This window comes from Daldinia decipiens (assembly GCF_022478715.1).
Source record: "Daldinia decipiens strain CBS 113046 unplaced genomic scaffold F4813scaffold_5, whole genome shotgun sequence".
Classification (NCBI taxonomy): Eukaryota; Fungi; Ascomycota; class Sordariomycetes; order Xylariales; family Hypoxylaceae; genus Daldinia; species Daldinia decipiens.
In genome coordinates, this window is record NW_026054548.1 from 1,310,876 (window position 1) to 1,333,953 (window position 23,078).

The window sequence follows — 23,078 nt, forward strand, 5'->3', positions numbered from 1 at the left end:
TGGGTATATGAAAGAAGATGCTTTTCTATTACATCTTTCTAGGGTAAGTGCCTAGTACTCTATAGTTTCTAAGGGCAGTCGTGGTAGTTCCTGAGGCACCTGCCTCGGGTAGCTTTAGCTTTGGACAATGGAATACCGGAATGAGGTGACGAGAATCGAAGCTTTCCATTTATGTAGTAGCCTTGGAAAAGGGGAAGGACAGTTGACAGTTGTGGTATTGTAAGCAGACGTAATATCGATTATGGGGCAACTGCCAGACAATTTACATTACATAGGTGGCTTTCGCTCCTTCTCTCTTCTCTCTTTATTTCTCTACCCCTTGCGCGGGAAAGCATGTCTCCAAGAAATACAGAAAAACCTAAAAGTGACTCAATCTTAAGGTTCGCGTTGATCCTCCAACAGTAAAGTTCGCACTCGATTCTAAAGACTTACCGTACAAAATCCTCAAACCCCTTCTAATTATTGCTCAAGTATTTAGTCTGCCCAACTTCAGCAGGGCACAAAATAATTACCCCTACTTCTCTATATCTATTAGACCCTGCCTCCGCCATCTTATCACCTCGCAACATTTTCGACAATCGAACACATTTTTTTCTTGTGCTTGAAGTCTAATCTAATCAGTCATGATATCAAACATCATTCTCACGTCTGATTGAAAAGCAAAATCGAGGATACTATTTGCATTTGAGCCCAAAGTGACGAGGGCTCTATTAGAACTTTTACAACACAGATACCAACGCCAACACAACAAAGGCACCACAGGAATAGCATAACAAAATCATGCCTGCACTTCATTACCACGGGTACAATCTCGTTAGCAGAGTTTTCGGTTTAAAATCCTGTACACACTTGATATGACGAAGAACTTATTGATCACCTGATACACCCGATCAGAAATTCAACGACTTATTTGAAACTAAGGCTCAGTACAAGGGCATTCCGAGGTTTTATGTAAGTATTCTTCTAAACTCTTAGGGTGCGCTATTGCTATCTAAGTCTTTATTGAGTGTTAACTAACGGTATTTTAGTCTGTCTAATTGAGAACCTGTCACGAGGTGGAACTAAACAGTAAAGAAATAACTCCGTTGTCCCGCGAGGAACTCTAATCTATCTACGAGGGCTTGTGTTTATACATACTGAACATGTCCTTTGTTCTAGGTGTCTCATCTAGAATCCTGACAGAACCGTAGCATAGTCACCAATACAAGAGACACATACAGGAGCGGTGGAAAGGAGAGACTGGATTCTCAACAGTCTCAGTTTGCACGACAACTTTACGGGCAACTCTGTCGTACATACACATTCCCGAGGCGGAGCGGCTAACACTTGTCCCCCTTGGTGATTTACAAATCACCCCCCACGAATAATTTGGCGTTAATCAAGCCTCTCGAAATTAGCAATAGCCCCCGTACCGACGTATGAGCTGAGGTTGTGCGTCGGAGCATGCTCCTCTGAGACATAAGGCAAAGAGTTCTTAGCTATATCACGTCGTCTAGTCTCAGTTGGGTTTATAGTTTATCGCGCTGCAATAGACCCGTATTCTCACTTTTTGCTTATATAAGAAGTCATACAAACCAGCAGCAAAGAGGATTCGAAGCCATGTAGTAATCGATGAGGACGAAATGGAAGACGAAAGAATGGAATACGTGCCACCCAAGACGATGGCAACACCCGCGCGACAGATGGCTTCTCCCTTTCAGACACCAAAAAAGAAGTCGATGATGTTCGTAAGAACACCGGGAGGAAACTAAGATATTAAGATGAAGATAGACCGCGACGCTACGCGATGAGCTGGATGACATGATTGCACGATGCACTGCGATGGCTTATGACACTGACACTATGATTTGCATTGACGATGGTAATAAGATGATGAGGACATCATCATTACTTTTGTAAAAGGGGTGATGATAGGACATAAGACTGAGGATTAGTCATCAATCGATAAGCTTACCTAGATACATCTTTTAAGTAGATGGAGAAGACTTCGTCTTCTCTTCTTAATACATCATCAAGTTCTTACTCACTATGACTCCTCTCAATAGGTACTTACATAGATGGAGCGGGAAAATGATACGTACTGACTGCTTGAAGGTCTAAGTTGTTAGTACATAAAATATTCTATGTTGTCTTAGATAAATATCTAACAGACTAAACTCGCAAGAGTCTTAGGAAACGAGTGTATTTGGCCATTACCTTAGCTCTACCAGTTCTGTTAAAATTGAGGATCTAGAACGGGTTGAATGGGCCCTGATTGCTCGGAAAGTGCTAGTTCAACTTAACAATAGGATGAAGAATTGAAGAACGGGTCCTACGGTTGTGGAGAACGCACATCGGAATAATAGGAAAATATAGCAAGTCACAATTTCATCAAGGAGCAATCCAATGACAATCCAACAGCATCAGTGGTTTAGTGGTAAAATCCATCGTTGCCATCGATGGGCCCCGCGTTCGATTCGCGGCTGATGCAGCATTATATTTTTGCTCGCCTGGCGTGTGGCAGAGACAGCTGACATGACTGCGACTACATGATTACTAAAGGCTTAAATCAAACCTGGGTCGAATCGGGTTTATGGCGAGGAATATATTCTATTCAGCTAGGTATATATGTAAAACAATCGGCTATTAGGTATAAGGCTTGAAGAACTGTCTTGCGTTAAGGGGGCAAAAAGCTGATGAAAACTCTGGCTCCCTCAAAGCACCTTCACGTCCCTTAAGTAACAGCCCTCTAGTTTAGAGAAATTCCTTTAGACGATGGGCATTCCACCAGGAAGCTCCTGGAGCCAGCCGTCGAGGTTCTCGGTGACGGTCTTTGTCTTCGTGCACTTGTTGGCCTGGTCGAGGGATTGGGTCTGCAGGGTAGGGCAGTTGATCTGGTTGGCGAACAGGTCACTGTTGCAGTTGGTATCCATAGCACGTTGGAGAGCGTCACCCTTCCAGCCGAAGACGTAGTCACCGTGGATACCGTAGCCGGTCTTGTCACCGAAGGACCAGACGAAAGGCTGAGATCCGTCGGCGGGCCAGTCCGCCTTGTTGTTGAAGGGTCGGGTGTCCCAGTAAGTTTCGTAAAAGACCTGGGGGATCGTGACCGGGTGGGTTGACGGGCATGCGTTGCCGTTGGGGTAGGCGACGTGGCTCTGGTGGTCGGGGCTGTCCAGGTTCTTGCCATCCCAGCAGCTGTAAAGGGGATCAGTAAGTTATTATCGCTTCTGAGGAAAGGGGTAATGGGCACTTACGTTGGGAAGCGGATGCTAACCATGATACCGGCCGCACATGGCTGCTTGGGGAAGTACGTGGTCTGACCACCTCGAGTCATGGACGAGGCAAGGCAAGTAAAGTCCATGTACTTGTATCTCCGGTTAAGTTCCTCAGCCGTGCGGATGGACGGGTCTCCGACTGTCATGCGGAAACCGGGCTTGAAAGCAGTCACCTTGCCCGATGAGAGATAATAGACGGTCTGACCGCCGTTGGCACCTGTGTAACCGAGCTCGTTTCCGAAGGTGTTGACACGGTGTAGCGTTCCGTTCTTCGCCCTGAGAGGAGAACTGTTAGTATATAACATGACAATTCCTATTCATAGCCATGTCGCTACTATGGTAAATTAGAAATGAGGAAAAGTGGCTCATCATACTTGAAGAAGAGAACGGCAGTCCAGTAGTTAGAGAAGTCCTCAGTTGGCGTGCAGGAAGTGCATGTTGCCGTCGAAGGCAAGTCGTGTACGTTAGGGTCCATGCTGACGTTGAAGGCATTTCCTCCGACAATCTGGTGAAGATGAGGGGACGGGTTCTCTCCAGGGTTGACAAGACTAAGAATGAGGTTGTTAGAAAAGTCTCTAGTTATTTGATGCTCCGGAGACGAATGCTTGCTTACGGGTCTAGACGTTCGACAACAAGCTGCGAGCACGAGAAACGAAGAGTCGCGGCTGCGTTAACGCTGGGCGCGATGCCCGCGGCGGCAAGGAGTACGAGGTTTGTCAACTGCATTTTGGTACTGGTAACCTTTTCGAAGCAACACGGCAGGCTGTCTGTCGATCCCAAGTCTACTCAAAAACACCTCAATATTAAAACGACTCTGGACGACCTAAGGAGGGGGTAATGGATGAGATATATGTCGCATCCCACGTCGATGGGCTCGTCTCCTGAGCGCCGAAGGCCACAATTGCCGACAATCCTACACATCTCCCAGCCATGTGCTCGTTCGGCCTCTGGAGTACATAGCAAGGGATCGGGTCCTCTGGACCGAGAGAGTTATAAATACATGGTCGAATGGTTAACAGTTCTGAGATTAAGTGTGGAACGCAGTTGTCATTTAGCCAGATTGAATTTTGCCGGGAGTTGAACAACTCCTGGTCCGCGTATAAGTTTTAGGAAGCTGGAAAAGATTACGATGGAAGTATGGTAAATTAATTCCCCGTCAGTTCAGATAAACGATCCTCTTATTTATTAGGAAAATTTTCTGTTTATACTGGTTACGAGTAGGTAGGACGGTGTTTAATCAGTATCAAGAGAGAGCTTGAAGGACACAATGATAGAATACATTGATAATTTTATACTACCCAAGGTTATTTTAGGTATAAACGGATCTACTATAGCATAATTAGTCTGCCTAACAAATCGACCTCACCAAATTCCGTTTCCGCTTTTGGAACTGAGCTCTTGGCAAGGTGGTGGCCTGAGCCGTGATCAAGCAACCGTAAGCTATGGCTGGGCACGCCTGAGCTCGACCCCGCTAGCCCGGTAAGAGGCTGATGATCCTGAGCTTGGGGCATGAGGTTTCGTGCATAATAAAACTATCACGAGGCTGAAACCAAAATGTATCGTTGAATGAAGATGATGTTCTGGGGAACCCAGAAAATCAGGACCTTGCAGCTTCGTATATACACAAAGGCTGAAGCCGTGACTCGTAACCGTGACAAAAACAGGATAATTTAAAGTATTATACTTATATAACTTTATAAATCGGTACGTATTAAGTTTTTTTGATTTAAAGGGTAACAATAAGCTGGGGTCGATACAAGTCAATATCACTAAGATATTCGTAAGAGAGATTTCAAGGGACTCTCCTCGAGATCTGATCCAGGAATTTCCTGAAGGCTTAGTTACGCCTCCTTGGACATGTGAGGTTGCATTCCTCACCAAAAGTTGGTTTTTACAGCTCCGAGAGAGACTTGGTGCTAATGGCCCGTCATTCTATAAACAAGTTTAGGGGGAGGAGCGGGCGGATCGGCGATGGGAGCCATGAAATTAGCATGGAGAAGGTGATATACAAAAATGTGATAATAGTGATATTTCAAATCTATGCCTTAGAACCCATTACAATGGTGTTGGCGAATAAAAACCACCAACATTGCCTATTTATCCCGTTAATCATACCAAGTTTCATACGAAGTTTCAACTTTAGGTCTAGGTATTTTGTCTGTCTGGCCAGCCGCCTGGATAGCCTTTCGACAAGATGCGCAAGCAGTCTTTCCGCATTGTGGGCATTGGAGGGCGAATCGATTTGTCCTTGTTGAGCAGTTCGAACAGAGATGAGGGCCGTCGACCTTTTTCCACCAGCCCCTATGGGTGCAGGATGCTGCTTCATCCTTTTTTCTTTGAGTGCGCTGACGCTCTTGAAACAACCGAGAGGTTTCTTCTACTTTCCGTCTCCATGCCTCCCACTCGGAGGCCCTCCTAACCGCCTCAGCTTCTTCTTCCTCTCGACGAGCCTTTTCGCGTCTTGCATATTCTTCTTGCTGCCGCTGCGCTTCTCTTCGCCATGCCGCTGCCTTTTCTTCTTTCCATTTGTTAATTTCAAGTGTTATCTTATCAATCTCATCTTGGGTGCCCTTTGAGAGAAGCTCGAGGAGTGTGACCTTGTCTGTCTGCCTCTTCAACTCCTTCTCCTTGATTCGTTTCGCCGCAATTCTGTCTAGACGACGGCGGTCTCGTTCTCTTGATTTTTCCTCTCGCTGTTGTTGTGAACCTGGCATCATGAACGAGAAATATCCCCACCAACTAAGCTCTTCGGCGGTGTCTCTCTTCGCGTCTTCATCCAACTTCTGGATCTCTCCTCGGATTCGGTTGAGGTTTCGCATGGCCTCGAAAATGTCATATTCCTTACTTTGCTTCTCTTTATATAAATGGCTACGCTTCAATTCTCTTTCGCGGTTCTTCTGCTCGGATGAGTCGTTGCTTGTTGTGCTGGTATTATTATGACATTTGGCTCCGGTGGTCGAACCATTACTGGTAGGAGTGGTCATAGATTGAAGGTCATATGCCCTTCGTAGAGTAGGATTGCACAAGGTTGAATATGCGGACTCCAGCTATCGAACAATTAGTTGACCTTGTAACTATAGTAAAGGGTATATACCAGCTGGAACTCGGCCGTCGCATTTGGGTTTCCAAGGTTCTTATCCGGATGCTTAATCCTCGCCAGCCTTCTCCAAGCGACCTTCAGGGTTTCGGCATCTGCCGTTCTGGCGACGCCCAGAACTGCATAATAGTCATCTGTTACGGCTGAAGGAGCCATAATCGGGGGTCATCTCAATGCGACGGTGCTCGGGATGGCAATGCGACTGGCACTGGCAAGGATAATTCTGAGTTTGGCGAAGCTTCGAGCTCAAGAATTGAATGCTGGAAAGATGTAGAGGAGAAGGACATTTGATCTGTAGGCTGCTGCCTGCAGAGTTTGGAGATGTGATACCGCGAGCTCATTGGTGAAGAACAACTCGTCTTACAACATATACATACACGCAATCTGATTGAATCGCTAATTACTGCTTCATTTCGGACATCTGTTCTAGTGGCTTGGCCCTCAATATTTGCTCGCTAATGTCGTCAAATCATAGAGCTCATTGCCGTCCGGCTTCCACAAGCCTATGATGAGCTCTACGGACATAATAACTAGCTGTTCGAGCCAAAGGGAATTTATATAACTTTCATCCTTCGTCAGAACATGCAGAAGCATGGAAGCTAGCCGAAAGTGGGATTTGGAGGTGATCACTTTTTGGGGTAGATGTTCCCTAGCGTCGGACGTTTTTTATGTGATAGATAATATAGGATTGGCACCTGAGCGAAGAAGGATGGCACGGCTGTTTTATGCAGGCAGCGCTCTCGAAGAGACGCCGTGATCTTATTGTAGATGGCGTGATAATACCTTATTGCACAGCTCCAGCACCCTTCTAGAGATGTAGCCAAATTATATCATTTTGATTTCCTGGGTATATTAAGCACGTCCGAGCAGTTCTAATTGACTACCTAGGTTAGCTATTAGTAGTAGCATTTTAAATTTAAAGCAAACTCCTCAGGCTTTCTTATTATCGCCATTACTATATAGTTAAAACGTTATGATGTTCTTGCCATTCTTTAAAGCCTACGTTATCGAAAAGAAAATACTCTTTGCTGAAATTAGAAGACCGCCTCTCATGATGACGATCTGTTAAAGGGTTAGCATGATACGGCATTCATGTATTAGCTTGGCTATGTCATTTGTCCATTTGACTACCATATCTATTTTAACCAGCATTGTTATTTTTATCCTATATACAGAATTGTAGGATCAAGCTACTCTCATAGAAATCCTAGGTTGATGGTCCTTTCGCAGGGACGTAGTTCGAAGAATTAGTGTCGCCCTTGGCAATGGAACTGAACGAGGATCCTCCAGCCTTTGGGTTGTCACCTCCTGAGGTTGACTGAGTGTTGAGGCTATTCTGCTTCGACTTATCTAAACTAGTGTTAGTAACTGAGCGTTAATACGAGGTTGGGAAACAACACACCATCAGCAGCAGCCCTAGTTTTTTCAACACCGCTCATGAATTGTTGTTTCGCGTTTTCAGTTCCGGAAGGCATATTGAGTTATTATTATAGTGATGTTATGAAAGCTGAATAGTATAGTCAATTTAGCTATGCTTGTGACTTTTATAGGAAACAGGTAGTCAAGTCAAGATTAATGTTGTATGTGGCTATGGAGTCGATTGGTAGTTATAACTGAATTAGTCTAAGTCGTCATACTAAAGCCTTAACATTGATGACCTCATAATTACCCTTGAGACTTTTAAATAGTTGAAATAGTGTTGATGCATACATAATGTAACGTCATGAGTCTTTAATACATGTATTAGTGTATCTAGGTAGAAGATAAAGGGGGAGGCTTCGAGCACAGTGCCCCGCTAACGCATCGGTACTTGGTAAAATGCAATGGTTGGAGTCGTTTAAAGGTAATATCATTCAAAAGGGAGAAAAATAAATTAGCCGGTAAAACAACGGCATAATTTAATTAGTCAGCATATTTGAGGCCGTATCGATTCCATCAAGTAAAAAATGTCGTCAAGTTCATCTTAAGTTTCCCAGAAGCGTCATGTCGGATCCTGCAGCAGCGCAGTCGCTTCTAAACCTCAATGCGCTGCTTGAAAATCCTGTTTTTGCCGGAGGCTTCGGCCTCGCGTCTCTTGGCGCCGCTTTGGCGTTCGCTCGTCGAGGCGCATTGGCTACAGCTGGTATGATTCGACGTCGTATGCTTGTTAATGTCGAAATTAGTAGGCAAGACCCGTCTTATCCTTGGATCCTTGCCTGGTTGTCACAACCTCGTGAACAAACTTCCTTGATTGCGAAGAAGTTGACGCGCATCAACAAGTTGTCTGTCACTACGTCCACCAGCTCTACTCCAAACGGCGCCACTAAAGCCAGCTTCTTTCTACAGCCTGGATACGGCCGTCATATTGTGAAGTACAAACATGCGTACATCGCTGTAAATAGGGAGAAACAGGCAACAGCGAAGACAAATACCGGCGAGCCCCATGAGACGGTGGAACTTACTACTTTATATACGCATCGACACATTTTCGAAGATGTTTTCACTGAGGCTCGGGGTCTTGCACTCCAAGCAAACGAGGGGAAGACTGTAGTGTATTCGGTGCGAAACTTTGACTGGGTTCCACTTGGAGAGCCTCGGAGAAAGAGGCCTTTAGGCAGCGTCATCTTGGACCAAGGTATCAAGGAAGACATCGTCAACGATGCCAAGGATTTTCTCGCCCGACGACAATGGTATGTAGATCGCGGAATCCCATACCGTAGGGGATATCTTCTATACGGCCCACCGGGAAGTGGCAAGAGTTCGTTTATTCAGGCGCTGGCCGGTGAACTGGATTTCAGCGTGGCCATGGTTAATCTTAGCGAGATCGGAGTGACAGATGATAAGCTCGCATTTCTTCTTACCAAGCTTCCAGAGCGGACTATTCTCCTGCTGGAGGATGCCGACTCCGCATTTGTCAACCGGAGGAAGCGTGAGACAGATGGATACAGCGGCGGGACGGTGACGTTCTCCGGATTATTGAATGCCCTGGATGGATTATCTGCGGGGGAGGAACGAATTGCATTCCTCACTACCAATCATGTCGAACTTCTGGATCCAGCTCTGATTAGGCCGGGCCGGGTAGATATGATGGTTCGCATAGGCGAGGCAACCAGGTATCAAGCTGCTCAGATGTGGGATAGATTTTATGGTGACGTTGATGTTGATGGTACGCATCGGGAAAGGTTCCTGAAGCGACTCGATGACCTGGGGCTCTTTCGCGACGCGAAAGATGGCGAGTCGCTCCCTCGAACTAGCACGGCTGCTATCCAAGGCCTTTTCCTATTCAACAAAAATGACATGGAGGGCGCCATCAGCATGGCTGAACACCTCATTCCGCAAAAGTTAGAACCGGAGAAATAAGCAGTTCGTTTGTATACTACATGTAATAACTACCTAATTAATGTAATATACATGAGATACCCCAACAGCCAGTATGTCTTTATAGGAGATGATCTTTCTAAGATCACGTCACTCGTCATGCCGGGAGCTGTCCGTTGTCTCGTATCTAAGCATAAATACAACATACTGTTGTTATCTCGAGGCTTCAACTTAGACAGCTGCTGATTTCTCAGGCCGCTTGTCAGATCACGAAACTTGGCTTCTGACTGTATCTCGGCCGGTCTAATAAGGGAATTACTTAATCCAAAGGAGGGTCTAGAGAAACGTCCTGCAAGCTGCACGGGAATCACATATTGCTCCTCATATTACAGGAATGCATGGTAAGAGATTGGCTAGCTGGAAAGGAGTGAGAGGCAATGGCGAGAATTACTCGAGAAAGACGGATTTGACGTAGTTAAAATTTTGGCTGTCACCTCAGTACTATAGTGATGGGATTATAGAAGCGATGATTAAGGCGTAGTTTAGTTAAATTGGTGTTCTCTATGGCTCTACGGGATTCGGTGTTTTCAACGAATTGCCACAGCTTTACGGCGCATAGCTTTTTCAACAAACCAAGTTCAACGGCGTGGATATTATCTCTGTAACGTATCTGTATCGTTTGTATACGATTAAGGGTTTCGCTAAAAACATAGTGTATAGGTTGAATGATTTCATGAGAAACTAGACGTGGATCTAGTCATGTTATTATGGTGTTATTATCTACCTGTGTCAGGTAATTAAATAAATGTATATCAAGAGAGAGTAGGCACCTAAATGGCGTTACCTTAAGCACAACTGCGCTATTTCCCGTGTTGTCTCTTCGATTTATTGCCAAGGTGGGATACTGCGAGAGCGCCATGATTAATGCATGTATTAGATGGACATGACATGGCTTGAAGAACGCCATTTTATGCCCGGTGATGTTCCAGCTTTGAGGCTTGCTCTGTGCATAAGAATTGTTATATATAATGAGACAGTTGGGATTATTGGGCTGCATATGTCACTTGTTAGCAGTGGTATGTTAATGATTGCCCTGACCTGTTTCTTTTCCTAGGTACACTGAATATTATTTTGAAGATAATCATGTTGAGCAAGTGGAAAATTGGATCGAAGAGCAGCAGACCAGGGCCAATGGGAAAATCGTATATATTTCACCCTATGACTTTTAAAGCGACCAGATGGCGAGCTTGCAATCAGTGTAGAGCGAGCAAACTAAAATGTACCAAGGAGAGAACAGGTTGCGAGAGATGCCGAATATTCTCAAGAAAGTGCACCTATCAAGATTCACGTACCAAGGGATTGCCCCTTGAAATAGTCTCACCACACGAGCAGGTGGTCTGTCTATCAACATCACGGAATGAGTCTGATATATTAGAGGAGCGTTATGAAGCTAAACATACAGGTTCTCTATCGATAGATACTACTCTTCACCCTTCCGGTTCAAGAGACGAGCACTTAGTCGGCACTATACCGGAGTTGACCCATATAGCAGGTCCAGACCAATATGAGACTTCAGAGTCAAACATTAGCAACATAGAAGGCATATATGAGCCTGGTCAGGACTTGGACCAGTTAGGATCATCAGTGTGGCAATTTGCAGAGCCGGATATGTTTTTCTCGATGCCGAGGTTGACTGAACCGGATGATACGGTTCTTGAATCTTCGATATATCCCAACACTGAGATAAAGGACCAAAACATGAATACAGACATAGGAGATAAATCCTTATGCAATTTCGAGTTTGCAAGATCTTGCGAGGAATGGAAATACGTTGCAAACAGCCACACAGATCAAACTACACATCCTCGCCAATGTCTTCACGCACATAGAATCATCCTTGTCATCTTCGATTTGGAAGACATCGCTATAGGGATTGACAATTTCGGCAATGCCCTCAACACCAATAAAGAGGCCCTTCGTCATGGAAACGATATGATAAAGTGCGAGGTCTGCATGGTTCACTTTGAAAACATAGCCATTCTCACATCTCTAATAGAGAAACTCGGGAAGACGTGTCAAGATATCTCTGGTATCTATCCACAACTAACTTCAACAACGGCTCCTGGGGGTACTGCCCAGCTAGCTGTTCCTAGTTTCGTACTAGGAAGCTACTTGGTGGATTCATTAGATGAGCACAGAGTATTAGTCCAAGGACTTCTGGGTCTGCAGATCAAAAGTATTTATACTGTAAGTGTTCAAGAGTTTCTTTAAGGGTGCTTTCCCCTCACTAATAAAATATTCCACCTAATTTCACCAAGACATTTGACTATACGACTATCCGAAGTGACAACTAACCACCAAAATTATAGATGATAGAGCGCCTGGATCAAATCGCGCTGGGATACCGCTTAGAAACGATAACAAGGCGTTTGATTACGACTAAGCAGCTATTGGCTCAATGATCGGGAACTGATGCAATAGGTGGTTAGAGTAAGAATCGGGGTTATCGATGTACTTGCACATTTATTTCTCAAGTATTATATTCAAAGTCTTCCATACATTGTGACTACAATCTTTCCTTATTCCAATTAATATTTCTACGTTAGATATCTAGGTTAAGGGGTAGGAGCATGATGTTAGGCTATGACGTAAACAGTTGGAATTGTATCACCAACCTTGTGGCTGCCAAGCGTAAGGGGAGAATGGAACCAATAGTTTGATGCCGTTGCTAGAATAGGTACACGAAAAAGATAAGAATCGATGCTGCATACATGTATGTATAAGTAAGGTCTTGAGCGATCGCCATGACGTAGGTCGATCTGGATATATTTGAAAGAGAAAACGCCACTATCGGCACCCTGGATTATGCATACTACTCAAATGTCATTAGTTGATGTCATTTCATCTTTGCAGCATTTAGATGAGACAGAAAACTAAAATAATCCAATTGGAACAAGGTAATGACACTCTGCATATATTTCGGTACATGGTTTCGTTACACGGATAATGCGTATCATGACAGATGACAGACAATGGTATGGATAACTCCGGCTTAGTTTAAGTTACAACAGCTAAAGAAACATAGGACCTGGAATTCGCTCCGGTCATTTGTATTGGTTAATAATAAACCGTCTGTTATTTCATAATATCTTAGGTACCTAACCTAGGTAGGGAGGCTACTGACATACTTACCGTGGTAGCGTATGACCTACTCAATACTAACATGCCATCTCGGGAGTCTCTTATTAGGACATCGTTCACTACTCCTATATTCAGATGTCGCTTATGTCAAACTTCACCAGCAACGAACACTTGGTCTCCCGGCCCTTCAAATCCAGCATACGGATGAAGCTCCAGCCAGGAACCACGTATAAGAGTCTCACAGCCGCGACCGCGAAGACGGGATTTTCTGCAAAGCTAGCGTCATTCTTAAGTAGAATACGGACGAAAACCAGTTCGTTGTCCTCATATTCCCACTCGAGCGTCTCATCCCAGATCGGGTCGGTGGGTGGAGGGTTCTCGCCCCTATGGAGGAATCCTAGCTTGTGGTGTTTGTATGGGCTTGTCTTGCTCTTGGGATGCTTGCCATCTAACTCATCTGTGTGGACGAGCGTGCAGGTAACATATGGCTTGACATCATCTTCTTCCTGGCCTTCTAGCAGGGGTATATCTGATGCTCCCGCGATGTGCAGCACTAGCCTTTTCTTTCTGCCAGTGTTGAGGTTCATGCTACCGCCCGCCCGTAGCGCCGCGGGCTTTAGGACGTAGCCGTCAGTACCGCTAAATAAGGCTTCATTAATCTGCATGCTAGCATTGAAAGTCTGCCAGTTCATCGCGCAGATCTGTGCTCCAACACCCCAGAACGGAACTTGCTTGAGGTTTTTTGAAGAGATACGCGTACCCTTTGGAAAGACGCGCATCAAATGCCGAGAGTTGTGCCGTGCAATCATCTGATTCGCTGCCGGCATGTGTGATGCCAGTCCACTTTCTGAGACGTTGATTAAGTGGTTTCTGGGACCGCCCTTCAGAACACCTTCAAACCAAGAATTATCTCTCGGTTTCACGGACTGGGCATAAACGCCTAGCTCTGCAAGCTCTGGGACAATTACAGTAGATGCAGATTCTTTTTTCTTGGTTTGATAGGCTTCTCGTGCCCGTCTCACCTCGTCATCATCATCAGAGTTGGGGTTGCTGTCACCTTCACTTGTGTCTGCTTCTTCAGGTAAGTGGTATTCGACAATGAGAACTATCTTCGATCCCAGCTCCGCTAACGTGACCGGGTCGCTGTCTCCCACCTGCTCCTGGTGGCCTTTTACCCTGATAGCTTTGTCCAGCAAACGATGGCCGAAAATCTCCTTCATGATTTCAACGAGTCTCTGCTGCCCGTACGCACTACAATGATTCTCCAGAGAGAGCATGATTGGTGCTGCCCGGTATCCATCCGCGTTGCTAGACTGCGTCGCTTCCCGGTCAACAACTTTGCGTATTGTCTCGCATACTGTACGGAATGGGATATGGGAAACAAGCGTGTACCCATGCGTAACCTTAGGTTCATCTTTATCGTCCTCATTATCCCAGGCGTCAATTTCAATGCATCGAGATCCGGCGTTGAGCGCGGTCTCATAAGCAATAGCAGAAGACTCGCCAATAAGCTGGTGACCTAGAAGATATGTATTATGGCTAGAGCTTATAAAATACTCCGGGAGTGAATAAGATCTGTCCGTCACTGTGAAGGGCACTTCGATGTGCGACTTATCAAGCAGTGCTCGTAGTGCGGTACTAGGTTGCTCCGACTCTAGGCCAACTTCTTCCTCGGATAATATATTGTTCTTTACGAGGAATGACTTTAATGCATGGCTGACTCGCAACTGGGATTTAGTAATAGTCGTTTGTCGCGCACCGTGGCCTCCCCCCGCAATGGTGGTTTTGTCGATTTCTTCTCCAACATCCTCATCATAAGCCCCGCCAGAAAGTTTCGATAGAGTGTTCAGCTTGGCGAACCGTGATACGAGAGACTCTGTCATTTTGAAATTTGTTATTTTTCTGATATCTGAGGAGAAAGGAAATAAAACAAAATAAAATAAAATAAAAGGGCTACGGGCCGCGTGTTAGGTTAATTGTTTTAATTTGTTTTAGGAGGAATGATGAGCTTACGTAAAAGGTAACCTAGAGGATTGGCAAGTCCAGCTGAGATCAGCAAAACCCCTGTCTCAGCCCTATGGGGTTAAGGGGGTGGGACTTGCGACTTTGCCTAGAGTCTACAGGTCACCAGGATGTCCAATACTATTTAGTGGAGATGTTACTTGAAGTAGTTAATAAGTAGTATACTGCTTTATTTATATGGCAAAATACAAACCTGTTCGAATATTCTAGCTTAGTCTTTGCTTAAACAGGTAATTTTAAGTGGCAAAAGTTACCTAAACATCACGAGATATATTTACAATTGTATTTTGCTATAATATTTTGAGTGTTTTAATACTTCTCTCCTTTAAGTAACATCTCCACTAAATAGTGTTGGACATCCTGGTGACCTGTAGAGAAAAAACAATTGGTCGTTGTTACTTATATCAATCTGATGTCGGAAACGGTGCCGTGCCGCATTTCCGCTATCTAGGTACCTGTAAGTACAATAGGTACCACCTAGGTATCTACGCAATTTATATTACTAGCCGCACTTTTAACTTGTCTCCTTTCACGATCTCGTCTTTCTTCTCCATCAATTCCGGCAGGTCCCAAGTAACATTGATATATCTGCCTGCCAGCCAATCCCGTCTCTCCGATGTCAGATACACCAAAGAATCTGCGCTTAATTCCGACGTTTCGACAAATACTACCAACGGAATAGTTGTATCAGCTTATATTTCTCACTCACTTGGTAGCAATTGAAACTTACCTCCCTTTATCTCAGGGGCCAGGACACCGGCAACCATGTCTGTTGGAATATTTCCCGGATGAATGCAGTACGCGACTATGCCCTTGTCGCCATACTCTGCTGAGATGAATTCGGAAAGACGAAGCACTGCTAGCTTAGAGGGCTGGTATGCGCTGAGTCCCGGCCCTACCAAATGAGCGCCAACGCTACTTAATGTGACTATTGTCTTGTTACTCCCTTCCAATAGCAGTGGAAGAAAGGAGCGCGTGGTGTTGTATGGCCCCATGACGTTTACTCTCCATATATTCCACCACTTTTCGGGGTCGGTATCTAGGATCTTGGCTACATCAAAGATGCCAGCGTTGTTAATAACGATATCCATGCGTCCGAATCTCTCCTTAACTTGGGCTGCCGCATCATCGACGCTCTTGGGATCAGCTACATCAAGCTTGAGAGCTAAGATTGCCGGTTCCGGTTTTCCGACCTTCTCGGCCGCTGCTTTAATCTCGTTGACTGTAGTTGAAAGATCGGACCTGGCCCCAATTGCGATCATCGACGCGCCGGCCTTGGCAAACGAGACAGAGATCGCTCTACCCAAGCCTTTGGAAGCACCGGTGATAAGGACGGCCTTACCGCTCAAGTTTGCCTTGGCAGAATCAATCGCGGGATATGTGTCGTTGTGCACCACGGAGGTCACATCATAGTCACCTAAGCGTGCACTTAGCACCCGAAATAGGCTCGCGCGTAGGATGATCTCTCAACGTACCTGGACCCTCTAGAGGGTTGGGAGTACCCTTCGGGGGAGGCATGATTTTAATTAAATACGTTAATATTAGGTCGAGAACGTAAAGTTGAGAAAGTAAGTTAACTTGTGGCCCAATCTAGAAAGATCCTAACAGTCTAGATATACTACTTCGATTGCTTTGAAATCAAGCTTCTTGTACCGGCGATTACTATCGGGGTTTAATTTGTATAACCGACCAGTTTATTAGATTCCGATACAACATTTGGAAGACTACCAATAGATCAGCGCGATAAAGCGAAAGTGATGGTGTCGAAGTACACATTAGGAAATACCGTCGTAAGCTTCGTAAGTCTCTCCTATAGTAGGTACATAGGCAGTCTTATTTACGTACCGAGGCGAGAAGATGATTGCCTCAATGGAAAGGAGTAGGTCTCCTATTCCGGATAGTAAACTATCATGCATAGGATTTCAAAAATTCAGTAACCCGTAGATATGATAAGTCTATCAGGGTTAATACCTCTTATTTCAAGTTCCCTTAATGCAATATTGACCACGGATTTAAGGCGTTAGATAGTATACTGAGTTATTGAGTAGGACTATTGAACATGACTTATTCATCCCCTCTTTTTAATACGAAGCTGAGAGTGGACTATTTCCAGCATGCTTTTAACGATAAATCATGCTCTACCAGGATATATTGCCCCATCTATGCAGACCAGGTATCATTTAAGAACTTTTACATCACCTAGGTTAATAACGTAAGATCTCGCTACTGCTCTTTTAATAATTTTGAGAACTTTCTTAGGGTAGAAAATCATAAAGATCTTAGCGAGATGTGAGAATAGAACTCACTAATTTACAGTAAGGGATAATCTACAATTCAATAGGCCCAATATTACCGCCAAGCATAGTAGAAAGTTGAGTAGGCAGAGCAACGACATCTCGTTAAGGTTTCTTATCATACTAGTTCTACAACTTCTGCAACCAGAGACACTGCATACCATGTGCAAATCGTAGACTATTTGATTATGGGAGTAGATATGGAGTTAGTGGGTTGGTAAAGCCAATCTCGTGAGTGGTGACATAGCTGATCCTGAAGTACGAAATTATGACCTCATAGACTTGCTGTTGTAGCGTCAAGGTCCGAGTTAACTTTATCTTCTCAAAACGTACTTAAAGGAAATCGATGGCACAACCTCAAGGCCTTCCTATATTGAAATGTAAGTTCAGTAAATAATTCTAAGCATACTCAATTTACAAGTCTACCTTAGGTACCTACATTGTACAATTACCCATACACAATGTCATCACATGGCAGCTCCAACACTGGCTCTAAGACAGGCACGGGAATGGCTTCACAAGTAAAGACACCCGCCAATGCTGGCATCGGCGAAGATAAACCCAAGATGTTCGATGCCCAGGGCTCCATTGGCAAACAGTTTACCAGTAAGGATTAATGTAATGCTTTTTTACTTTTCGATATAAAGACTGACCCGTATTGTGTAGAAGACGGAGCGATTGGCGGTACAGCGCAGAAGATCGGTGGTCCTTTGGATAAGGAGGGCATGGTTGGAAAGCAGTTTACTACAGAGGGTAGTGTTGGCGGATCCGTACAGTCAACTCTCGGGGGTCAAGGCGGCAGGAGTAATTAGATGAGAGGAAATACGAAATTACCTTGTATTATAAGATGGCTTGGGGTGGCTAAAATCTTTTTCTCTCTTTGAATTAGTTATCGTGTCTAGTTCGACTACGAGAATCAGAGAAAATAGGTAGTGACCAACTACCTAACACATTATCTCATTCAACTACCGAGCCTTTGGACCCCCTTGTCCCCATTTAAAGCAGTCATCGCTTATACAGGTAAGGTCGAACCATTCCATCGCGGTGGCCTCCTGGTTCTGAATGTTATGTGAAACCCCTGCAGCGCTGTATGCCTCGAGCCAATCATTGCTACCGTACACATACTTCGTCCATCCCTTGACCGGGGTATCAGGCGTTGTGCTCGTGGGAGTTTCATTAAATCCGAACACCGTAGTCCATTCTTTGATCTCCTCTTGGAAATTTGTATAATTAAGCACCTCGTCGTTCGTTCCATGGAAGATCTGAACTCTAGGCCGCCACCTAGTATAACCTGGATATCCTGCTTTAACTAATGCGGCCCATTCAGTGCCAGTCTTCTTGACCTTCCCTGTAGCGCAAGCGTCACTCCAAACACCAAACCCGTTCCCGGCAAAACATCCGTACGGCACGCCGGCAAATGCAGATCCCGCAGCAAAAATATCGGGATATGCTCCGAGTAGCACACTGGTCATCATAGCCCCGGAGGAAACACCAGTAATAAATACACGATTCGGATCGCCGTTATACTTGTCGAGTGTCCATCGCACCATGCTAACAATACCCAAGCTGTCGCCTCCAGCATTGTGTGTTAATGTCTCGTTGGAAGACACATCCCAGCACTTATCGGCCGTATTTGGGCTATCGGGATAGATGACAATAAATCCGTACTTGCTAGCCAGAGTCGAATACTGAGACCCGGAGTAGCAAGCTTGCGCGTCGCCGTGACACCAGTGAGGATTGACGAGAACCGGCGGTCTAGCAGCCAATTTATCTGGAACATAAATGTAAAACCCGACATTCCTTGGGTTTGGCCCAAAGTCAGATGTGACTTTTTGGAGGGAAGCGCCCTGCGTAAAAATAGGGGCGGCAGCTAGAAGCCAAGTGAAGGCAGACCGTAACGTGGAGTACATGTTGCTCCGTAGTAACATGGGACGGTGCCTTGACGAGAAGAGTCCATGACCCAATCGATATTTATGATATGGGCAATTCGAGCTATTTATAACCCCACAATCGGGAACGTACCACGCTTCCACCGCTACATATCTTCAATCGAGACGTCTAGACGCATCGGACGATTGAAGGTGTTCCGAGAATTGCGGAGCATTGCGGAGCATTGCGCTCCGAGACCTCGGAGGGTTAGAGTGGAGACCAATAAGGGGCAGGGGGTGATGTTATTCACCATGCGGCTCTGTTGCTAGACGCCATTAAAAAGAATTAACAAATGAGAAAACCGAAAGACCCAATGGGAGCTTTTTAACAAGAGTGGGCATTTTAAAATCACAATAAATGGCCGACAAAGGCCAAATTGTAGAAGGGTTATGCTCGGAGTCTATTGAGATAGTAATTTAGGGGCCACACGATGGTATATTATTGTCAGAAAAAGTGGCTATTCAACCATAATAAATCACGGATATTGAAGAATGAGAAGTATGTTGATTATATATAATATATTCCATATCCTACCCCTGCCAGGGTTGTCCCATCATATCTGCCACATAAGTGTAGGCTAGAAGCCCAGATGTCTTAGTCTCAAATGTAGTAAAATGGCATCAAACTAACAATGCTCTTCTAGGAAGATTCGGGAAAACGAAGCTCCCAGCGGATACTGGCTGGCTGGACAGGGCGCGAAAACATCGATGTGTAATCTGTCGGGGGTACCCAAGACTTGCCGTCAGTCGTCGTGAACTTGAAATTTCGAACAAGGGTAGAGACGATCGTGACCAGGTTGAGAAACGCAAACTTCTCCCCAATGCACCGATGCCTACCTGCACCAAAGGGCAAGTATGGACTCTTTGTTCCCTTTGACATAGCGCCATATCCGTAGTCGACCATGTCCTCTTTGTTTTCTACCTCGACGATATTATCCCAACGGTGCGGATCCCACACCAACGGGTTCGCAAAGTATTCTTCGTCCAGATGCGTCATGATGGGCGACGCCAGGAGGACTTTGTCGGGGGTGATGACGTATTCGGTATTGGGAACTGGCAGCGGATTCTTGACTTTGCGCATAAGAGAATGGATGGAGGAATGGATACGTAGCGTTTCCTTGACGACATTCTGTAGTAGAGGAAGCTTGCTTAGGTCGGAGTATTGGAGCGGTTGGCCGGTATAGTGAATATTGTTTACTTGCTCGTGGTATAGTTCCTCAGCAATGTCTGGTCGTGATGCTAGGCGAAGCATGATCCACGCGCTTGAGGACGATGAAGAGTGCTGTCCCGCCATCAAAAGGGTAATCATCAAGTGGGCAATATTCTCATCGGAAAGAATCTGTCCATCTTTGTAGATAGAACTCATGAGGTTAAGAATCATGTCGGTTCCGTCGGTGTCGGTGCTGGTCTCCCTGCTCTTCTTATCGACACGACGGTTGTTGATTAGTTCCAGATAGGTTTCAGTCATCTTGGCATGCGCCACGTCTCGCCGCCGATTCTGCGGAAGAGGCGCCCATGGCACGAGGAAGTTAATCGGCTGGAAACCTTGGTCGAGGTCGTGGTATAGATCGGCAAATTCAGCCGTCAGTTTCTTTCGTACTTCTGCTCCCTGGAGGGCGCGGCTGGCAGTGAAGAGGGTGATTTCTGCCATAGCGGCCGATATATCGACTATCCCGGACGAACCTTTGAAACTAGGAGAGGCTTTTATATATTCAAGAACTTCCTGTTGTATTAATGGTACATATGACTCCAGGGCCTTCTGTGTAAGGCCAAATTTAACAAATTTCTTCTGTTCCATCAGCTTTTCGTTGGGACAGTCATAGATGATATCCTTGCCGAACACGGGGGTAGTAAGCGCGCCGTAGATATCTTCGGCATTGACGTCTCGTAACTTTCCGTTTAAGATAAACTCGTTACCGTCGACTCCAAGGTAGACAGTAATTTTCTTGCCAAAGAGTACGAAGGTAAAAATGTCGCCATGATGTTTTCGACAATTCGTGAAGAATTCGAAGGGATTCAATCCATACGAAATAGCACTGCCGACAAACGGGATCCAGTGAAATACCAATGGCGGTTCTGATTTTCTTCGAGGCAATAGTTGCCAAAGTACGTTGATGGCAATCGTAAGAATCAAGGTGGCAATGGCATAGGCCACATTATGTAGAGGAGAGTTGAGGTCTATCATGGTGCAATAAAACTTGATTTCATCGTATTTGTATCTGAAGTTGCTAATGGAAGATAATCAGCCCAGATGAAGATGATATTTGATCTCTATAAATACTTACTTCTGAATTTGCTGTGAGATACGTAGATAGCTTATGTACGTTCATGTCTGTATGTGTAAGTCAACCGCAATATAATGCCAAGACATTCTCGTATTCGAGTTCGTTAAGTAGGTACGTACCCACAACTACAATTCTAGAAGTAAGAATATCCAGGGGTAAACTACCAATCTGAAATGCCCAACATGATTGGCTACCTAGGCATCTACCTACCTGTAGGCAGCCAATTCTGAATATCAGTTGGTGCTAGATACTTGATCAAGAATAATACGAAACTGATTTGCTTACAGCAGTATCTTGTTGAGAGACAACACGACACCCCCTCACCGATCTCAAATTTCGCTTCTCCCAAAGTTTCCACACTTTCACCACTCTTAGAAATCATTCATCTCACCAAAAGTGTCAGGATTCCAGATGAGACATCTAGACCAAAGGACATACTTAGGTAGTTAGGTATGTATAGCCATAGGTTCCTCGCGGAGCAACGAAGTTGTTTCCGTACTTCTTGGTTCCACGCCGTGACAAAAAGACTGGGCTGATCAACCCAATAAATACTACGGAATGTTGGAAAATATAGTGGAGGCTAAAAGCCTATACTGAGGCTATCCCCAGACATTATAGGTAGAGAAATGATATATGTGGTAGTTACGTACGTAGGTACTTAGACTATCTAACAGCGATGATAGTACTGATGTTAGATCTTATGAGCATACTCTAAGTAGTTTTTAGATATAGTCGCTGTACTCAGTTGACAGCATTGATATTTAAATCTTTACTAGACTGACCGGAAGTAGGTAATTAAGAATCTAACCCTAGGCAATTTCTCCTCCCCAATAAATTGTTTTTTTTTTCAGTGGCTCCTTATATATCGTGCTTTCATCATAGTAAAAATCCTTCCTCCGATATTAATTATGTGAAGTGCTCCAAGGAAAGTGCACCTGGCCCGAGGGATCCCGGAAGAAAGGCGAACCAAGCTAATGCCGAGATAAATCAGTAAGCTCCGTCTTCCAAAAAGCGGACCTAGAAGTTATGGAGACAACTTAACCTAGTTGGCTGTTCCGCAAGGAACTTTAACCCTAAGTAGACTGTGGAGGCCGGCTAACTTACGATGCACACTGAGTGCATCGTTGTTCCTCGGTTGTCTCACCTGAAATACCATCACCGTTGTTCTATCGGTAGGAAGTTGAGGTTAAGTTAGTACAACTGAATATAACTAAATGTGTTCTAAACTACCTAGTTATGATAATTCTCTCTCGTGGTGCCCTCTTACTCATCAAGCTCCTCTCTTAATCGGGTCAACACAGCATAGTTTGAACCATTGAAGTATATTGAGTTATGTGAGACATTTTGTTAACGTCATAAGTACCTAACCTACCTAATCAAGGATATTCTTCGTGTTAAGTAAAGTAAATATATTTTATATTTAGCATAGTTGAGCTTTTGATAGATTTTACGTACCTATATATGACAGGTACTTATAGGTTAGGTGGTAGTTTTACGTATTAAGCAGTTTGCGTCGGGATTATTAATATAGTTCTAAAAATGAATAACTTATAGGTATCTCGATAGTTTCGTCACAAATGAGTTTATGATTTTTTTTTGTGCAAAGGCAAGGCTGATATCCATCCATCTTTCCCCACTGCTACATTATGTTGACAGAGATGTGATCATTGGTATTAACTTGCTTCATTTCTGTAGATATGCAATCCGATTGAATTGGCGCTGTGATATAGGTTCCATTCGCGTAATAGGAACCAGAA

The 23,078-nt window shown here is 44.7% G+C and overlaps 10 protein-coding genes and 1 non-coding gene across 11 annotated transcripts; 4 read left to right on the plus strand and 7 right to left on the minus strand.

Annotated features, from left to right (window-relative positions):
* Positions 1-2,399: 2,399 nt before the first annotated feature.
* F4813DRAFT_t32 lies at positions 2,400-2,470 on the plus strand. The gene has a single exon. It is a non-coding gene; the product is annotated as a tRNA-Gly (tRNA).
* Positions 2,471-2,632: 162 nt separating this feature from the next.
* On the minus strand, positions 2,633-4,552 carry F4813DRAFT_274083 (uncharacterized protein). Its single transcript, XM_049240412.1, has 4 exons — positions 3,871-4,552; positions 3,632-3,805; positions 3,237-3,533; positions 2,633-3,177 (listed from the first exon to the last, which is right to left on the minus strand). Exons 1-4 carry the CDS (start codon positions 3,981-3,983, stop codon positions 2,748-2,750), a joined length of 1,014 nt encoding a protein of 337 aa, XP_049103037.1. The 5' UTR covers positions 3,984-4,552; the 3' UTR covers positions 2,633-2,747.
* Positions 4,553-4,987: 435 nt separating this feature from the next.
* On the minus strand, positions 4,988-6,728 carry F4813DRAFT_274094 (DnaJ-domain-containing protein). The gene is made up of 2 exons (XM_049240413.1): positions 6,352-6,728; positions 4,988-6,304 (listed from the first exon to the last, which is right to left on the minus strand). Exons 1-2 carry the CDS (start codon positions 6,508-6,510, stop codon positions 5,363-5,365), a joined length of 1,101 nt encoding a protein of 366 aa, XP_049103038.1. The 5' UTR covers positions 6,511-6,728; the 3' UTR covers positions 4,988-5,362.
* An 833-nt stretch (positions 6,729-7,561) lies between these two features.
* On the minus strand, positions 7,562-7,829 carry F4813DRAFT_386480 (uncharacterized protein; the record flags this gene model as incomplete). Its single annotated transcript, XM_049246421.1, has 2 exons — positions 7,562-7,704; positions 7,757-7,829. 2 exons carry the CDS (start codon positions 7,827-7,829, stop codon positions 7,562-7,564), a joined length of 216 nt encoding a protein of 71 aa, XP_049103039.1.
* Positions 7,830-8,310: 481 nt separating this feature from the next.
* F4813DRAFT_349445 (BCS1 N terminal-domain-containing protein) lies at positions 8,311-10,303 on the plus strand. Its single transcript, XM_049242177.1, has one exon. It carries the CDS (start codon positions 8,338-8,340, stop codon positions 9,691-9,693), a length of 1,356 nt encoding a protein of 451 aa, XP_049103040.1. The 5' UTR covers positions 8,311-8,337; the 3' UTR covers positions 9,694-10,303.
* A 625-nt stretch (positions 10,304-10,928) lies between these two features.
* F4813DRAFT_386482 (uncharacterized protein) lies at positions 10,929-12,113 on the plus strand (the record flags this gene model as incomplete). The annotated part of the gene is made up of 3 exons (XM_049246422.1): positions 10,929-10,979; positions 11,044-11,898; positions 12,021-12,113. The coding sequence occupies 3 exons, from the start codon at positions 10,929-10,931 to the stop codon at positions 12,111-12,113; spliced, it is 999 nt and encodes a 332-aa protein (XP_049103041.1).
* A 516-nt stretch (positions 12,114-12,629) lies between these two features.
* F4813DRAFT_349447 (PLC-like phosphodiesterase) lies at positions 12,630-14,782 on the minus strand. The gene has a single exon (XM_049242178.1). The coding sequence runs from the start codon at positions 14,673-14,675 to the stop codon at positions 12,924-12,926; it is 1,752 nt and encodes a 583-aa protein (XP_049103042.1). The 5' UTR covers positions 14,676-14,782; the 3' UTR covers positions 12,630-12,923.
* Positions 14,783-15,308: 526 nt separating this feature from the next.
* On the minus strand, positions 15,309-16,332 carry F4813DRAFT_379158 (NAD(P)-binding protein; the record flags this gene model as incomplete). Its single annotated transcript, XM_049245415.1, has 3 exons — positions 15,309-15,481; positions 15,545-16,231; positions 16,290-16,332. The coding sequence occupies 3 exons, from the start codon at positions 16,330-16,332 to the stop codon at positions 15,309-15,311; spliced, it is 903 nt and encodes a 300-aa protein (XP_049103043.1).
* A 1,136-nt stretch (positions 16,333-17,468) lies between these two features.
* Positions 17,469-19,376, minus strand: F4813DRAFT_349454 (carbohydrate esterase family 1 protein). Its single transcript, XM_049242179.1, has 2 exons — positions 17,775-19,376; positions 17,469-17,714 (listed from the first exon to the last, which is right to left on the minus strand). Exon 1 carries the CDS (start codon positions 19,034-19,036, stop codon positions 18,074-18,076), a length of 963 nt encoding a protein of 320 aa, XP_049103044.1. The 5' UTR covers positions 19,037-19,376; the 3' UTR covers positions 17,469-17,714; positions 17,775-18,073.
* Positions 17,570-17,920, plus strand: F4813DRAFT_386485 (uncharacterized protein; the record flags this gene model as incomplete). The annotated part of the gene is made up of 2 exons (XM_049246423.1): positions 17,570-17,714; positions 17,775-17,920. The coding sequence occupies 2 exons, from the start codon at positions 17,570-17,572 to the stop codon at positions 17,918-17,920; spliced, it is 291 nt and encodes a 96-aa protein (XP_049103045.1).
* A 183-nt stretch (positions 19,377-19,559) lies between the features above and the next one.
* F4813DRAFT_400186 (cytochrome P450 51A) lies at positions 19,560-21,239 on the minus strand. Its single transcript, XM_049248241.1, has one exon. The coding sequence runs from the start codon at positions 21,219-21,221 to the stop codon at positions 19,677-19,679; it is 1,545 nt and encodes a 514-aa protein (XP_049103046.1). The 5' UTR covers positions 21,222-21,239; the 3' UTR covers positions 19,560-19,676.
* Positions 21,240-23,078: the final 1,839 nt, after the last annotated feature.

What these genes read in the sequence shown, in the direction of transcription:
- F4813DRAFT_274083 (XM_049240412.1), bottom strand. Translation starts at nt 3,983, where the DNA reads ATGCAGTTGACAAACCTCGTACTCCTTGCCGCCGCGGGCATCGCGCCC. An exon ending in GTTGTCGAACGTCTAGACCC is followed by an intron (nt 3,806 to 3,870) that starts GTAAGCAAGCAT and finishes CCTCATTCTTAG; the next exon opens with TCTTGTCAACCCTGGAGAGA. An exon ending in GTTAGCATCCGCTTCCCAAC is followed by an intron (nt 3,178 to 3,236) that starts GTAAGTGCCCAT and finishes TCCCCTTTACAG; the next exon opens with CTGCTGGGATGGCAAGAACC.
- F4813DRAFT_274094 (XM_049240413.1), bottom strand. Translation starts at nt 6,510, where the DNA reads ATGGCTCCTTCAGCCGTAACAGATGACTATTATGCAGTTCTGGGCGTC. An exon ending in CGACGGCCGAGTTCCAGCTG is followed by an intron (nt 6,305 to 6,351) that starts GTATATACCCTT and finishes ATTGTTCGATAG; the next exon opens with CTGGAGTCCGCATATTCAAC.
- F4813DRAFT_349445 (XM_049242177.1), top strand. Translation starts at nt 8,338, where the DNA reads ATGTCGGATCCTGCAGCAGCGCAGTCGCTTCTAAACCTCAATGCGCTG.
- F4813DRAFT_349447 (XM_049242178.1), bottom strand. Translation starts at nt 14,675, where the DNA reads ATGACAGAGTCTCTCGTATCACGGTTCGCCAAGCTGAACACTCTATCG.
- F4813DRAFT_349454 (XM_049242179.1), bottom strand. Translation starts at nt 19,036, where the DNA reads ATGTTACTACGGAGCAACATGTACTCCACGTTACGGTCTGCCTTCACT.
- F4813DRAFT_400186 (XM_049248241.1), bottom strand. Translation starts at nt 21,221, where the DNA reads ATGATAGACCTCAACTCTCCTCTACATAATGTGGCCTATGCCATTGCC.